The sequence below is a fragment of the Epargyreus clarus genome, unplaced genomic scaffold, assembly GCF_041222505.1.
Source record: "Epargyreus clarus isolate Ecla_fem2 unplaced genomic scaffold, WU_Ecla_fem_2.2 ptg000026l, whole genome shotgun sequence".
NCBI lineage: Eukaryota > Metazoa > Arthropoda > Insecta > Lepidoptera > Hesperiidae > Epargyreus > Epargyreus clarus.
Window position 1 is genome coordinate 17,551,452 of NW_027332233.1, and position 15,580 is coordinate 17,567,031.

The window sequence follows — 15,580 nt, forward strand, 5'->3', positions numbered from 1 at the left end:
TCATCCCCTATCAATTAACTGCTGTTGTCTTATGTGTATCAGTAAACAACGTAAAACCTTCGTAATTATATATCATTTTCCTTAATATTTCCATATGTATAAGATTGACTAACGACAATTATGTGGATTGTATTAACATTATAATACAATGTCAGGGTCCTCAGGTATAGTGTACTAAGTTATTTCTAAAATTATAGTCTCAACAAATAAACTGTAATGATGTTAAAGCAAAATTTGTAGTTTTTCGTAAAGTAATATGTTACGATTATATTATATTTTCGAATACAAGTTATAATTGAATTGTTTACTATTACGAATATTTAAGCAATTATTTTCTGTTGTTGTCGTCAATGTATAGTAGTTTCCCATTAGAGTAGCATAAATTCAAATAATAAGTATAACGAAAGTTTAATTTCAATGAATTATTCATATTATTTGTTGACTTGTCAAATTTCCAGAGTGCGAGCAAGAAGGTCGCGTGTACGACAACGGGGAGAAGCTCGTGGACCCTCAGGACCCTTGCAAGGTGTGCTACTGCCAGGGCGGGGAGGTGGTGTGCCGCCGCATCGCCTGCTTCGTGAGGGACGACTGCACGCCGCGGGTGGTTCCCGGGAGGTGCTGCCCGGAATACGACAACTGCCCTCTTAGAGGCAAGTACTTTAGTAGAGTTTAATATTTGAATAGCTTATAGGTAGAATAAAAATCTGATATTTTTCAATGATTGGATTATGTTTACATTTAACTGCGAAATATTTAATACGACTATACTTAATTGTTCTCCCATCAGAAGGAGTATTAGAGAACGTATAATAGACATATCAGATTGTTTTAAATCACAGAATATCTTATATACATTAAAATACATGCTTTTAAATTAATAACAAGCTCTATATTGTAAACAGCCTGCATGAAAACATCTTCTCAAATTTTTCGTTATGAAAAGTGTAACTTGATCATCGATTCGACGTACCCATAATAATCTTATATCTTTTTTAATTGCAGGAGTTACCATTCTTCCTGGCTTATCGTCATCTATTCCTAGTACGTCTGCGGCTGAAAACATTGAGAGCAGTGCCCTTCCTTCGCCACCTAACAAACACATTAACCAAGAAATCACCATAAAGGAAATCACGCCGGTTTCTGAAATTCCCGTGATCCCTGGCGTTAAGATAAAGGAAATTTTGCCTTCGCCCACGATGGAGGTAGCTGAGTATTCGTCCTCTAAGTCTCCACTGATTACACGAGAAGCTACGTCGGAGAAAAGTGTTAACGAAGTTAGTCTTAAAACTGAAGCTCCATCTTTTATTGAGTCGTCGTTATCATCGTCTGCATCCTCTGAATTACCTGCGTCATCTAGCAACAACTTTGCCGAAATAAAAAGCTCAAATAATCCTTCTAAAATCAGTCTTTCCACTCAAGATTCAATAAACAGTGAGATGTATCCACCAAATATTGCTAATGTTGCCACTATGGGATCTCCATCAGTAGCTGATATCGCTCCCGTAGTGTTAACTACAAAGGCTCCAGTTATTGAAGAAGAAGACATATCTGGCATTGATCATAATCCGCTGTTTCCGCCAATTCCCGATGATTTAACCGTATCAAGTAATCATGAGGATGAAATAGTTCAACAGGAACAAAATTTAGATACTGACCACGTACTAGATGTACATGAAATAGTCAGCGTATCGAGTCCACCGACCTCGACAGAAGGAGCGGCTGCGAAAGAACTACTTACAACCACATTACATTATATAACCGATTCTGTATCTATCACTTCTCAAGATGTTTCCTCAGAATTAAGCACATCTAAGGAAAACTCATTCACCACTGAAGCGTCAGATAAAACAAGTTCAAGGGAAAATTCCATGATAAATTTAAGATCTGCCATTCCAACTGAAATACTTAACGTCCCATCTTTTGTAGCCGAAGATGTTGTTACTGAAGAAGCAGAAGAATCAACTGGAATTCCTGTGACGGAAATAGATTTAATTGATTCTTCACCAGAAATAATTGTTGGAACTGAAACTGCAGAAACTAACGATGACAGTAATAACGTATCGGGACTAAACACTGAAAAAGATTTTTTGAGTTCAACCGAAACAGACATCCCCTATTCCGATGCCCCTTACATCCCAGAAGAAGAAGTCGATCATGCAACTACTTCTCAAGATTCGCAAGAAAAAACAACTAATTTTATATCCAAGTCTAATGTTGCCACTGAAATTACTTCACAGACAGAATTAAGTTCCATTCCAATTGAGACTAGTGATCAAAATCCTCATGATGCTTCTGAAAAAATAGCCAAAGATAAGGTATCTAGTTCAACTGCTGACCCTGCATTATTAGACGCTAGTACAACAAAATTGTTACCAGTTAGTTCAGAAGTAATCACTGTATCAAAGGCAATACCATCCGAAAATTATGATCAATCTTTTGAAAATGCGGAGACAACAGAGTTTATACTTACTTCATTTGGTTCGTCTGAAAGTGTTACGGAACCAGTGGAACTGATTAAGATTTCACCAGACACCGAACAAAGTTCGCCTATTATTGAGCCCTCTAATGGAAGAAATAATAATGTACTAACAGATCTTATTAACTTAGTTGGCGATGTTGCGTCAATAAGTGGTCATACCGAGAGTTCCGACATGGAGCACCCTACAACTGGCCGGACAACTATTTCAGATTCTGAAGAACTACTCCCTGTAAATACTGGTTATAAGAGCAAAAACAACAACTGGAATCAGAATTCGATTACAGAAGTGCCATTTAAAAATAAAGCTCCAGTAGTAAACAAACAAAAAGTGGTAGAAATAGAGGATGATGATACTGATAGCATCACAGACTCTCCTCCTCCACACGACAAAGTGGAACCGACCACGCGGCGGCCAATCATAGATAATGTGTCGGATGACATGCCCGTCAATAAGACCGAGAAAAGTGGTAAGAAAGATATCGAAATCATTACTCAATCTTATGTACCAACAATTAATAGAAGACCAACCAAGGTCGTTATGAAGAAGAGTAATGAAAAGCCTTTGTCCGAAGAAGTTGTGACTGAAGGTGCTGTAGTACCTTCTGAAATTTCTACAGAGAATAATGTTAATTCGTTTAACGAAACCACTGTGGCACCAGTTTTCAACGTATCCTCCTCGGAGACCGAAGAGAGGATAGTGGAGGAAATGGGAGATACCACAACAACCACTGTGGCACAGTGAAAGCCGTTTTGAAAGCGTCGACGGAACCTCAGCTTATCAGCATTTTGTAGCGAATAAGTTTCGTTCTTGAAACTATAAGTTAATGTAGAGACTATTAGGATATAGAATGTAAACCTAATGAAAATGATGCAGCGTATCTTCATTTGGGTTTCCCTGTGTGATTAAATTTCACGACGAGGGACTTATTAATAACTTCGATGTAAGTAGACGCCAGTTGACTGGTTGAATTTATTAATTGTATTAGCTGGACAAATTATTTATAGTTATTCTAGATTAGCGGAGCGCGAGACGGTTAGGGCGCGAGCAGCGCCGAGGGCGATGTCAATTTGTAAAAGCGAATTATCGGTAGCTTTTCGTGTTAGGTGATAAGTTATTTATTTTAGTGAGAAACGTGAGTAGAAAGATTGATAATTAAGCAATCAAGCTAGTCAACATGTGACACTAGGCGGGCGCCCGCCCGGCACCTCGACGCCACGTTGCCATTTCTACTAGCTACGTATTTATCGAGATCATGAACATGCGTTGCCCGAACGCATTCATCCCTTAAATAGTTAAGGGTCTTTTTCCTGTCACGTAGATTGACGCTTGTAGGTATGATTCTTATCGGCATGCGTGTCACTGGCATCCTATAATTTCATAGGCAGTATGCCTGTCATGTAAGCTACAAGCACATGACACGTGGAACGCGGAAAAACTTTAGCTGGATATTTTAAGCCTGTGAGATCGCAAGCGGACATAAACTTGCGTGACAAGAAAATGGCCCTTACTTCCTCTAAGATAAAATAAGAACCAACTTAATCGACACACTTCCGCGTAAGAATCCGTTCATGGACGGAGTTGAAAACATTTGGTACAAAGTGATTTGATATTATGAATATTCAGACTTATGAAATAATTCTATGTAGTTGGAATAGTGTAAATGTGATTGCACTTAGTTTTCGATTTTGCACAAGTTGGTATAAGCTTTGAGATATACTCGTAGCTCAACGCATGCTGAGGACATGTTAATTTGTTATTCTATGATCATTATATTGTAAGCGTTCTTGAAACTTGCCAAATTATGCTATATTTAATATGGTATTCGACGTCCTCAGTAGGCGTTGCTTTTGATGTGACTTATATGATATTGGAATTACTCGTTTATCTTATACTCCACTTATTTCCGAGTCTCCGTTTGCCGGTCATCCTGCTCTGTCTCACTAAGTCGAGTTTGAACCCTGCTCCTTGCTCCGGAAGACCGTATCTTTTCCCGAGCAATAAGCGCATGTGCTCACTGTATTATTTAATGACTATTGTTTTTTACAAATAAAACAAATTTAGACTGAAATTGTTGTTTATTTTTAATTCCCTAAAACATGACACAAATTTTAATATTTCTTATTTTTTTATAAGTATGTAGTTAGATTGTGCTGGTAATACGAATAAACCTTAAGATATGAACAAAATATTATTTGTATTTCATTGTTCTATGTCACCCTTTTACATTATACATTATTAGTGTCATAAGAGTCGTGAATGAACTTCCTCCTGAGGCATTCCCTGATTGCTTCGACAAGCATTGGGCTTTTCAATAGGCATGCAAAAAGAGTTCTCCTCCAAAGCCGGCGATGCATTAGCGACTCCTCTGGTGTTGCAAATGTCCATAGGCGACGATTTCTGCTTTCCACCAGGTAGTCTGTCTAACTTATCGTTAGGTATAAATGTATGTAAAAAAGCCATCTACCTCATTGTAAATGGGTACTGTAATCCACAGAAATTTGTAGTGACTCCTAAAAATAGGAAGGTACTTTGAGATGTGCGCTACAGATGCGTTTGTAACGTCAAAGGCTTAATCCGGACCACTTCATTATAATTTTGCCTCATCACACAATTGTAAATATTTTACGGTAATTACTTGTAAAAAATAAGACAGAATACTGTACTCTACTAAATACAGACGTCAAGCTACAGAGATACACTGACTAAGCCGTTGCGGATTGCACAACACGGCGGCGTTGCGCCAGCGCCCCGCTGACCTCTCGCATACGATGCTCACTGCAGTCACCGAGATGACTGGTAAACCGATGTATTATGCTGCACTAGCCTCGAGTTCTCTCCACTCTTTTCAATTCTCTCCATTCGTTTTCAACGATGAAACAGTTTTGGTTAAACGTGATGAACAATAATTTGTGATGACTAAGCTGGATCGCTTCCAAAAAGTGTCTCTTACCACACCCTTCAAACCAGAACACAGTATACTGTACTATTATTATTACACTACTGTTAAGAGCTAGAAATAAGTGTTTTAGATTATTTTTAAAGTTTATTTTATTATACGGTGAGGATCTTGGAGTATTTTAAAGCAATGATAACGAAGTTATGATGGGGTGGACAGCACGTCGTAACGTTTCCTGTAGTATGGAGTACTGGGTGCGTCCTGGAATGTAGTAACGCACTCCGTGCTTCCTTATATTAATTAACGTGGTCGAAAATGATGTAGATTTTACTATCAAGTGAAATATATTACGATCTACGAGTATGTCTAAGCATGATTATTAAAGTCACGTAAGACACCATTCAACAATTTTGTATTAAAATAAATAACTTAAATTGAGTTAAATACTAGCTGACCCGGCAAACGTTGTGTTGTTAGGGGTATGAAAAATTAATAGTAGCCGATTCTCAGACCTACTGAATATGCATATAAATGTTGGTGAAAATCGGTAAAGCCGTTTCGGAGGAGTACAGTAACTAACATTGTGACACGAGAATTTTATATATAAGATTACTCTTCGCATAAATAAGTGAATGTGGACGTGTTGAATAAAATTGAAATCTTTTTGTGAAGGTGCTTCAATAAAGAACATTTACTGTCTTTGTATTACAAACAAGAAATGTAGAATGTCCTTTCACCCACTTATAGGATTCCGTGGCTATATGACAAAACCCAGAGGTCGTATACTTTTGCCTTGTGTCTCTTTGCGTAAGTCATAAGCCATTCTACTCTGATATTATTTTCGTTATAATTAATATTCAGTGAAATAATTCCTAAGTATTCACCTTTTAGTTTGTGGGGTGGAAAGAACTTAAAAATATACTAAAATATTATATTTATATGTTTAAATAGATGATACAATTTTGGCACGCATTTTTTGATAACAGTAATTTTAATTTCGACGACGGAACTCACAGTGCGTGGTCCGGCACGCACTTGGCCGCTTTTTAAATATATTGAATGTAAGCACTACACTATACCTTTCTCCGGTACAGCACATCTGTTCAATATTCAAAGGCCAACGAATCTGCAAGAAAGTCAAACGATAAAATTAACATCAAGTGATTGTATTTTAAGATGTTTTGCAAATACGAATAGTGCGAAATGTGCAGTATGTTACGTACAGATACTTAGAAGTATACGAGATGCCCAAATAGATTTATGTCAAAATTATAACGGTATGCGCACAGACTCGTATGATGCTCGGTGGCGTTACCGATGGAAGTCATATTCGTCTAATGATATAAACGTTATAGTCATTGATAAACATAGGGCCATTGTATATAGATAGTAAAGTTAAGTGTTTCGTCTTAGGTTTTATCTTAAGAACGTTTCATAAATACCTGACTAATTATTAATAAAACTGTTCAACAAAAATAATACACTTCTTAACAGGCAGACTGCCCGGGAAAATGAGAAAAGGACAAGACATCTTATAAAAACGCATCTTTTAAATAAGCTTAAGATTGAGTGATTGGTTAAAATGGGTTTTAAACATATAATAATTAAAGCCAATATCAATAATCTATCACAGCTTCATAAAGCATTTATATAGGTTTATGTTTCCTATAAAAATATTATCCACGTAATCATTTTAAAACATATGTCAAATACTAACTAATCCGTGTCAGTATGAATCGTAATAAGTTTTTTTTAGGAAATCTTGACAACATAATTTTTATAATCCTATATACTCTTCTATATGTACACACACATATTATTCTACACACATATACATTTTCTCTTAATATGTGTCCCAGTGAGAGTGTGCAGCAGCCAGTAAGCGTTGCCTTTCTAAGCGCGACGTTCCGCTCGCGTTGAACCGTCGCTTCCGTGACACGATCTGATGATGGGATAATATATAGAATTACAAGCACCACAATTACTCGGTAATATGATAATAGCTTACAGGTTATTCTGGTCTTTCGTTGGAGCCTGGTTGACGATGTTGGTACGGTCTAGTGCATTGGTTATGGAAGAAAAAATATTAAAGTCATGTCAGATAAAATCCATACTATAATAATGGTATGAAATGGGAGTACGCTGGAGGTCTACGTTTCAGGTTCTGAAGTTTTACTTACTGAAGTTATACTTTTGTGAGTTTACTCAGTCAACTCACCAAAACTCACATTCGTATTTGACTAGCTGGTGGACTGTCTATGCCTTTTATTCCGATAGATATGCGATTGATGATGAAACTACTACTTTTTTGTTTGGAGATTGATTCTTGTTTGAAAAGTTCCAATGTTCGTGGGATGTAAGCCTTTTTTTATTTTTTTTTTATAATATTGCAGTAGCAGACGAGCATGCAGTCCACCTGATGGTAAGTGGCTACTGTCGCTCATGGACATCTGTAATCAACCCCAGATAGGATTAGATATTCCTACCTGAGGTTGGCTACAGATTCGCCGCTAACCCTAAGGACTAAGCTGGAACGCCTCGGAAAAGTATGTCTCCCTTACCACACCCTTCAAACCGGAACACAGCAGCACCTAACACTGCTGTTTTTAGGTAAAAAATAGGTGGAGCGGTGGTGCCGCCGGAGTCGAACCACAAAGGATTCTACCAACTTCAAGCTCTACTTCGACTTTATATTGTAGAGCCCGAATTCATACCTATAGTTTTTTCTCACTCAAATATTTACTTTATATTGTTCCATTTATAATAACTGTAAACTAAGTTGCTGTATCGCACATCGTGCCTCAATAGTACATGAATCAGATAAAAGTTCTCCAAATATGAAACGTCAAGATAATGTAAACTCAGATTGCCTTTCTAAGCATCATTTGCTCGCCGTGGTCCATCGCTTCCGTGATGGTTGCGATATTTCATGCCATTTTAGCTTTGATACCAATTACTTACACATGGTAACAGTTTATAGGTCATAAGGTAACATCTCATCGAATATAACGAGTGTGTTTGTGTGTGTTTATGCGTGTGTGCATGTTTGTGCATTGGTGTGAAGCCTTTCTAAGTCCATCGATAGGATTTATTGCGATTGTGTTTAATCTGAGACAATCATAAAAGTACGATGAGGCAAGACTCATTTAACTTTTACTACGTTTCTTAACATCATGTTAACTGTTAATTTTATGTCTGGTTTACAAATGAGAATGCAATATTAGCCCACAGAAGTAGCAACACTTTGTTAGTAGCTTAAGTTGTACCGATTTTATATGAAATTGATCACAGATTTCCATAAGTACTGACCAATTATCATTAGGTACTTTGCTCTTTCAATCTTTTTAAAAAAAAATCAACGCGTTGCACTCCGGGAGTGCCGGCAGAAGTGCTAACTTGAATATTAACGTTGTGCATTTTTGATATTTTGGAATGGTTAGGGAATAATTTTACACGAATTGTTTTAATTATCAGTATAAAAGTATTATCATTTATATGGTAAAATAAAATATTTATTTTTTGCGCTATCGTACACAAACATGACAATTTATATTATATTAAAAATTTATATCGTCCTCCGTCTTACGATTTTTCGATCAGGTCACGTGTCCTGACGCGAGTTTAATATTTTTTACCTATCACAAAAATTCACAACGCCGCTAAATAGGTTTTTACTTCAAAAACATAATTGATATCTTTCAAAACATGACGGAAAATAGTCAGACGAGTAGAGTAAACCAAGGTTTTTATAGAATGTGAGCTTGGGCAAATATTTGACCATCCCATTATAGAGCCGCGATTGGCAAAACCCGTCAACGGCTGTTTTGCAAACCGGTCCGTGCGTGACCATGTGAACATGAATCGAAGCCAATCGGTGATGTTACTGACGATACTTCGATTAAGCTGATATATAAAATATCAACCAGACATATTGATTTTACTTAATTTTGAGCGTGTCTGTTTTTTCTACACTTATTTTTTTAGGTATAGGCAGATATAGGTGTGGCGGTGGTGCCGCCGGAGTTGAACTACAAAGGCTCTACCACCTTCCAAACTTAGTAACTTAGTTTAAGATCAAAACTTATAACGAATTATACAGGCAGTGTGGTTAGTTTCATATTTTAAGTAGAGGGAATATACATTGTTTTCAGTCCCTATCAGAAAAGTCAGATTTTCTCATCTAATTATGCAGCTGAATGATATTTGTTCATTGCATAACTTACATACAACATACTTTTAAACCAGAATATAGCACTATTATATCCTTGTTACGAGATCGAAAAAGCCACTAGCCTATATTATATTCTGGTGATATCAGTCCGACCGGGAGACCCCCCCGGTCGGACTGATATCACCTGATATATTATATACTATATTATATATTACTGATATATTTAGCATGAAATAGTTCAGAATTACGATGCCGGTTCACTTACATATAGGACCATCTTAGTTCTCAGGAATGGAGTGGCAACTGTGATCGGCTTCAAGCAGAACTCTAGTTTGATGTAGAGTTGGTTACAGATGTGCGTACATGGACGGCCGTGACCGTTTACTTGGGTTGGCTGCATGCTCGTTTGACATCAATGTTATAAAAAAGTAAACTAGAACAAAGTAAATATAATAAAATAAATTTAGAATCAATGCAAATAATAGCAACATTTAAATCTTTTTTGGTGTTTTATTACGCCGAAGACCGCTTTCCCTGCGACAAAATTAATGTTGTCGAGTGGAGCATTGTCCTTTCAATGATCATTCCTTATTTACGGTATTTCGAGAATAAATTAACGGTAAGATTATGAATATTTTATACAAATTCGTTTAAAAATGCGATTTTGTCGTAAATACGTAATAGTAGAATAGGTAGTTTTTATTAACATGATATTATAAGATATACTTTCGATATAAAATTCTAGGACTAGTCTAAAGTATTGTAGAATTTAGTTAGAAATTGACCAATTGTTGTAATTTTTTAAAACAATTTCAAAATATTTTATTAAAATTTAATTCTATACAAAATTATTTGTGAGCGTCAATAATCTACCACATGCATAGTATCTCTAATGCATTTGAGAGTCAAAGAAATAATAAGTCAATACTGGTACATTTCTAAGATCCTGATATTTCCTAAATCACATCGTTTTTCTGTAACAATTATTAGTCGTTATTGTTACAGAAAATATTTAATTTATCATATTTAATTTATCATTTTATGCTAACTGATTTTATCATAATTATTGAAAAATACACGTTTAGAACTATAATTAAATCTAGTTTAGTAGTACTTAGTTTAGCAATAAGACTTAATCCTACAAAATGTTCATGTTTAAAGAAGCATTTTCCAATGCATGGTTGTGACACAAGATTCAGTAAGATCTGTGGGATAGGTAAAGATGTCAAAGTGTAGATTGCTACACTTAAGACTGCAATTAATGTCGATGAGGATCGATAAGACCTTTTAAGGCTTACTGTAATCAGAACACTTTAGCCAATCGCATGGTAGAGACATAGCAGAGTCACGGTTATACACTTTAAAGAAAATATCTTTGTATAGAAATAAAAGTAAATGAAACCTGAGCTGCCAAAGTGTCTGGTCATACAACTAGTAAGCCGTTGTTATTAGTAAATAAGATACAACAATTTTAACTAAATTTTGTGACGTCGACCAATGTAGAGAATATTGGTCAAAACTCATGATCATTACCTCAGTTCGATGTTACATGCTTTTCCCAATAAGTACCACATCACTAGACCCTTTCGATTTCATCCAGCCCTAACCAACTGTTTTTCAAGATGATCGTTTTATTTTGTTGGAGATATAAGTAACTACGCCAGGCAATTTGTAGTGTAGTTTTTATATAAGAAGTCGTCTAATTAAACGATAAGGTTTTAGCAGTTGATTTGATATGACTCTCATCATCTCAGTAAAGGAATATCATCTTCCAAAGAATCTACATCAGCTGATATACAATTGTGCTTAATCAACACCAACATTCTGGCCTCTTGCTGCACCTGTTGTCACTGACGGAATGTTTTATGTTCCATCTTCTCATTATCTTCCGGAACTTTTACATCATACCGTAAATTTGCAACAGGTTACTCGTGATTGAGTGCGATTGCAATGGATAGCACTTACTCATCCGATGAGTAAACACGCTAAAGATTCCAATTAATGTCGAGGCGGATTGACACGACCTTTTAGGGCTGTTGCTTTTAAATTATGTATTTAGAGGGCCGCTTTTGGTGCAGCCGGCCTGCGCTCGCACATCGCGGTAATTGGACTTAATCCTTTTTGAGATTCGGGCCACTAAATGTGCGTTAATGATTCCATTTGATGTGAACTGTCACAGAACACTCTTCAATTGGTTGAAGAACTTCTGTTTTCTAGCGTAGCAAATGTGAGAGTGGTAACAAGGTTTTTTTTTTATAATATGGGAGTAGCAGACGAGCATACAGTCCACCTGATGGTAAGTGGCTACTGCCGCCCATGGACATATTTAATCAAACCCCAGATAGGAGTAAATATTCCTACCTGAGGTCGGCCACAGATGCGCCGCTACCCCTGAAGACTAAGCTGGAACGCCTCGGAAAAGTATGTCTCCCTTACCATACCCTTCAAACCAGAACACAGCAGCGTTCTACACTGCTGTTGTGAGGCAGAAATAGGTATGGCGGTGGTGCTGCCGGAGTCGAACCGCAAAGGGTTCTACAACCTTCAAAAGTAAGTAGTGTAAGCTATTTTAATTGGTAAATAAAGAAGGCGGTAGAACATTGAATGGTTTACTTGTGAAGCGTCAGCGTCATTACATATACGAGTATTATCTCCAACAGCAATGTTTGTTTTGCTGGGTTCTGTCTGATAAATGTTATAACTGCATATGATATTTCAGTCAAAGATTGACAAGATGCTCGTGATCATTGCGATAAACTTACTTAGATTTGGTATGTGTGATACAAATCATTGATATTTGTTATTAAAATATTGGAAAATAATTCATTTGTGTATATGTTATTTCAATTTTAATAGATACCATTTATCACAGCGCCCTTAACAAATAAAAGCTTTATGGCCTTACCTAGTAAACTCTATAAAATGTTATGGGAAGATGATTTTCGTAGCCCGATGGTCAGGAGTGTTGCGCAGGCAGGTGAAAGTGACGCGTCGAGGGGAGGAGGGGTGGCTATATGAATGGGAAGCGTGCGCGCGCGCCGCACTCCTTCGCGACCTTGCAGGTGAGCGTGTGACAAGTGTGGTGGTAGTTAGTGGTAGACCGGTGGTTACCGTCACTTTCCCGAGCGTGAAGCGTGATATGCATCTAGAACGCGTTTATATAACATATATTTAATAATGACGTGTGTTTCTCTGGGCTTTGATTCTGTTTTGTTTTATTAGTCATTCAGAGCTTTACTGCGAGATTAAACCAAAAAAATAGGTTTTTTTAAATCAGTCAAAGAAGTGATTCTAGAACTTTTTTCTGCGACTAGTGTGAAATCATTATTTTTATAGCTAGTGCCTTAAAATGCAAGTGATAATGAATTATAATTAGACCATCAAATTACTTTCATTATAAATTTAAAAATATTTTTTTAACGGCTAAAAAGTTGTAAATAACTACAAATCATTAATAAGTCAAATTTTGTTTGTCAATTTTCTATTTACGATTTGTTTTACTCGATATTCATTTTTTTTCTGATAGTTTTAATCAATATAATATGTGTTTCCACAGTGGTGAAGTATCTATCAACCATGAAGACCTTCTTCGTGTGCTTGCTGGTGGCGGCGGCGGTGGCGGCGGCGCCGCAGCGCGAGGGCGCGGTCTTCAGCAACGAGGCCATCAAGCAGGCCCAGAGCACCCACCTCATCCCGAAGGACGCTGTTATCCAGAAGGTATTTGACCAAATATTCACCAAACATTTACAGAGATGTAATTAGTATCGCAACAGGTTAAAATATGTTGTACGTATTTAACAATTTAGAATTTTAGTCATTATCATTTGAGTTCACAAATTGACAATGATAGGATACAATAAGCTTTCCAAAATTTACATTTACAATCATGTAAATGGCAACAAGTACGAGTACTTGTAAATGAACATAATGTATGCTAAGTGCTAGGACACTGATTTTCTCTGCTCAGATGCAAATTATATTTATTTCATTCATGTTTAAGAGGAAAGCCAGGAAATAGTTGCATAACTAGAAAGGTATTGGGAAGTGAAAAAGATGTAAAGGAAAAAGTTATTATACCGAACAGGGCTATGAATATTTGATGAGCTTTAGAATGAAATTGAATATTTTAAAAGTGATTGAGTATCTATTGATACTTATTATTTTTCAAAGTGGCGTATGTGAATTTATTATCTTTTTCATTAAAATTTTCCAAATATTTCAAACATTTTAAGGAATAGCGTAAATTTAATTTAGAATTGCATTACTATTTTAACGTCGGCTAAGTTTATAGCTGGGAACAATTATGAATGACTTGAGTGTTTAAGAGTACAAAAGCTCTATAATGTAATTTTTAAAATAAAACGAAATTCGCCTAGTTATCTAATTTGACTATAATGATAAAAAAAAAAAAAATATGGGCGTCTATTTTAATAACATATCATCAATATTAACCTAGCAAAAACATCGATTCAGACGCAAAATAGAAAAACGGAAAATTTTACCTATTTATATCTTAGTTACCTATTTATATATGTTACTCTACCAGAGTAACAAAGAGCATGCTACGTGGTCTAGTACAACAGACAACATCTTTTCAATGGTGTTAAAGCTTAAGCCATTAACTATTAGATACTTTGTAAGTGCAATATAATGGTAGTGTATTATGAACAAACGGCTCATCATACTAAGCTTTAGAATTACTTCATTCAAAACATTAAGTTTTGAAATCGACGCTCTTCGCAACTTGTTACTTTCAAAAGATGCGTCAAGTATACAATTTTGTATTGTATTGCGTTAACTAATTTTTTATTGTATGCAACGTCGCTTGTTTACCTTGTCTACTTACTAATTAACACTTTTTTAACACTTTGAGTATGACAATAGTGTGGTATTGTAATTTGATTAACATACAATTATTTCGTATATTTACCTTGAGGTTTGAGAAATCGTAGACAGTATTTTACATTTCACTGTTACAGTCAATGTTTAGAAACTTTCTATTTTTGCATTTATTTAAATAAGTAATTTAATTTAATAGTGCTAACCAAAACCAAAGCTTACAAAGATTGAAGGCTTACTTTTTCCTATAAGAAATATGAATACAATAGATTCATAGCGTAGTGTTACATATCCTCATAGATGATATTCAATTAATGCAATTTCTGTAACATTTTTTAATAGATATTAAAAACTTTTAGTATAGCGCCTTCGAGTTAATATGTTTTAACTTTAAATATAATACAAGTCACGTCAAGAAATCCTAACCGACATCTATATAAATATTGCAAAACTTTCCAAAGCTCGAGCGTACTTTTTTATTTTGAAGCATTCTAAGTTTCGACATTTTTGAACTCAGGCAGAAACTTTTTTAATTTGTAAATTTTATTGTTCGAGAAAGGTGTAAACTTTAAATATTTTACCTTTTTATTATTGGTCCACAGGTACAAGAGGGTGTGGAGCTAGCTGCCTACGAGTCGATCCCCGGCAACCAGAGGATCAACCTGTTCGAGATCCTCGGAGACCAGCTGCCTTCGGAGGTCATCAACAACCTACAGTCCCAGATCGATCACGTTGGCAACAACTAAATAAATTAGGATGAAGATATTGTTAGAAATCAGTAACAGATTTGTACGAAAACAGTGTAAAATATTTAAAGGATACAATTTTCAAGAAGAACAATTTCATATATGAAGCTACGAGTAACATTGCGAAGTAACGAAAGTTCGAAATTTCGAAAATTAAACCAAAGCAAGCAATGGATGAATATATGAGAATGAAGCAACATAAAACACCATTAAGTAGACCAAATGCTAAGATAAAATCAAGTTTTAAGATTATAATCCGATGAGTATCTCGGATTAGAAGAATAACAAGAGAACCTGTTACTGATTCCAACGGGCTGGCGCCCAACTGTTGAGTAATTTTTAATTTATTGGTGTCGCAAGTACAAGATAGTGAATGTGATATTATAACATCTCTTATATGTTTGTACATAAATTTTATTATAAAAAATAAAATGGCCGATGCGTCCAA

General features: G+C 35.8%; 2 protein-coding genes across 2 annotated transcripts in view; both read left to right on the plus strand.

Moving 5' to 3' along the window:
• Positions 1-4,548, plus strand: part of LOC140753554 (uncharacterized) — an 84,660-nt gene extending 80,112 nt beyond the window's left edge. Inside the window, exons 5-6 of the mRNA XM_073088254.1 lie at positions 459-650; positions 1,003-4,548. Coding sequence (XP_072944355.1) covers positions 459-650; positions 1,003-3,221 — 2,411 coding nt within the window. The 3' untranslated portion in view covers positions 3,222-4,548. The remainder of the gene's footprint in view (positions 1-458; positions 651-1,002) is intronic.
• A 7,964-nt stretch (positions 4,549-12,512) lies between these two features.
• Positions 12,513-15,580, plus strand: LOC140753401 (uncharacterized). The gene is made up of 3 exons (XM_073087972.1): positions 12,513-12,609; positions 13,104-13,264; positions 14,989-15,580. The coding sequence occupies exons 2-3, from the start codon at positions 13,124-13,126 to the stop codon at positions 15,130-15,132; spliced, it is 285 nt and encodes a 94-aa protein (XP_072944073.1). The 5' UTR covers positions 12,513-12,609; positions 13,104-13,123; the 3' UTR covers positions 15,133-15,580.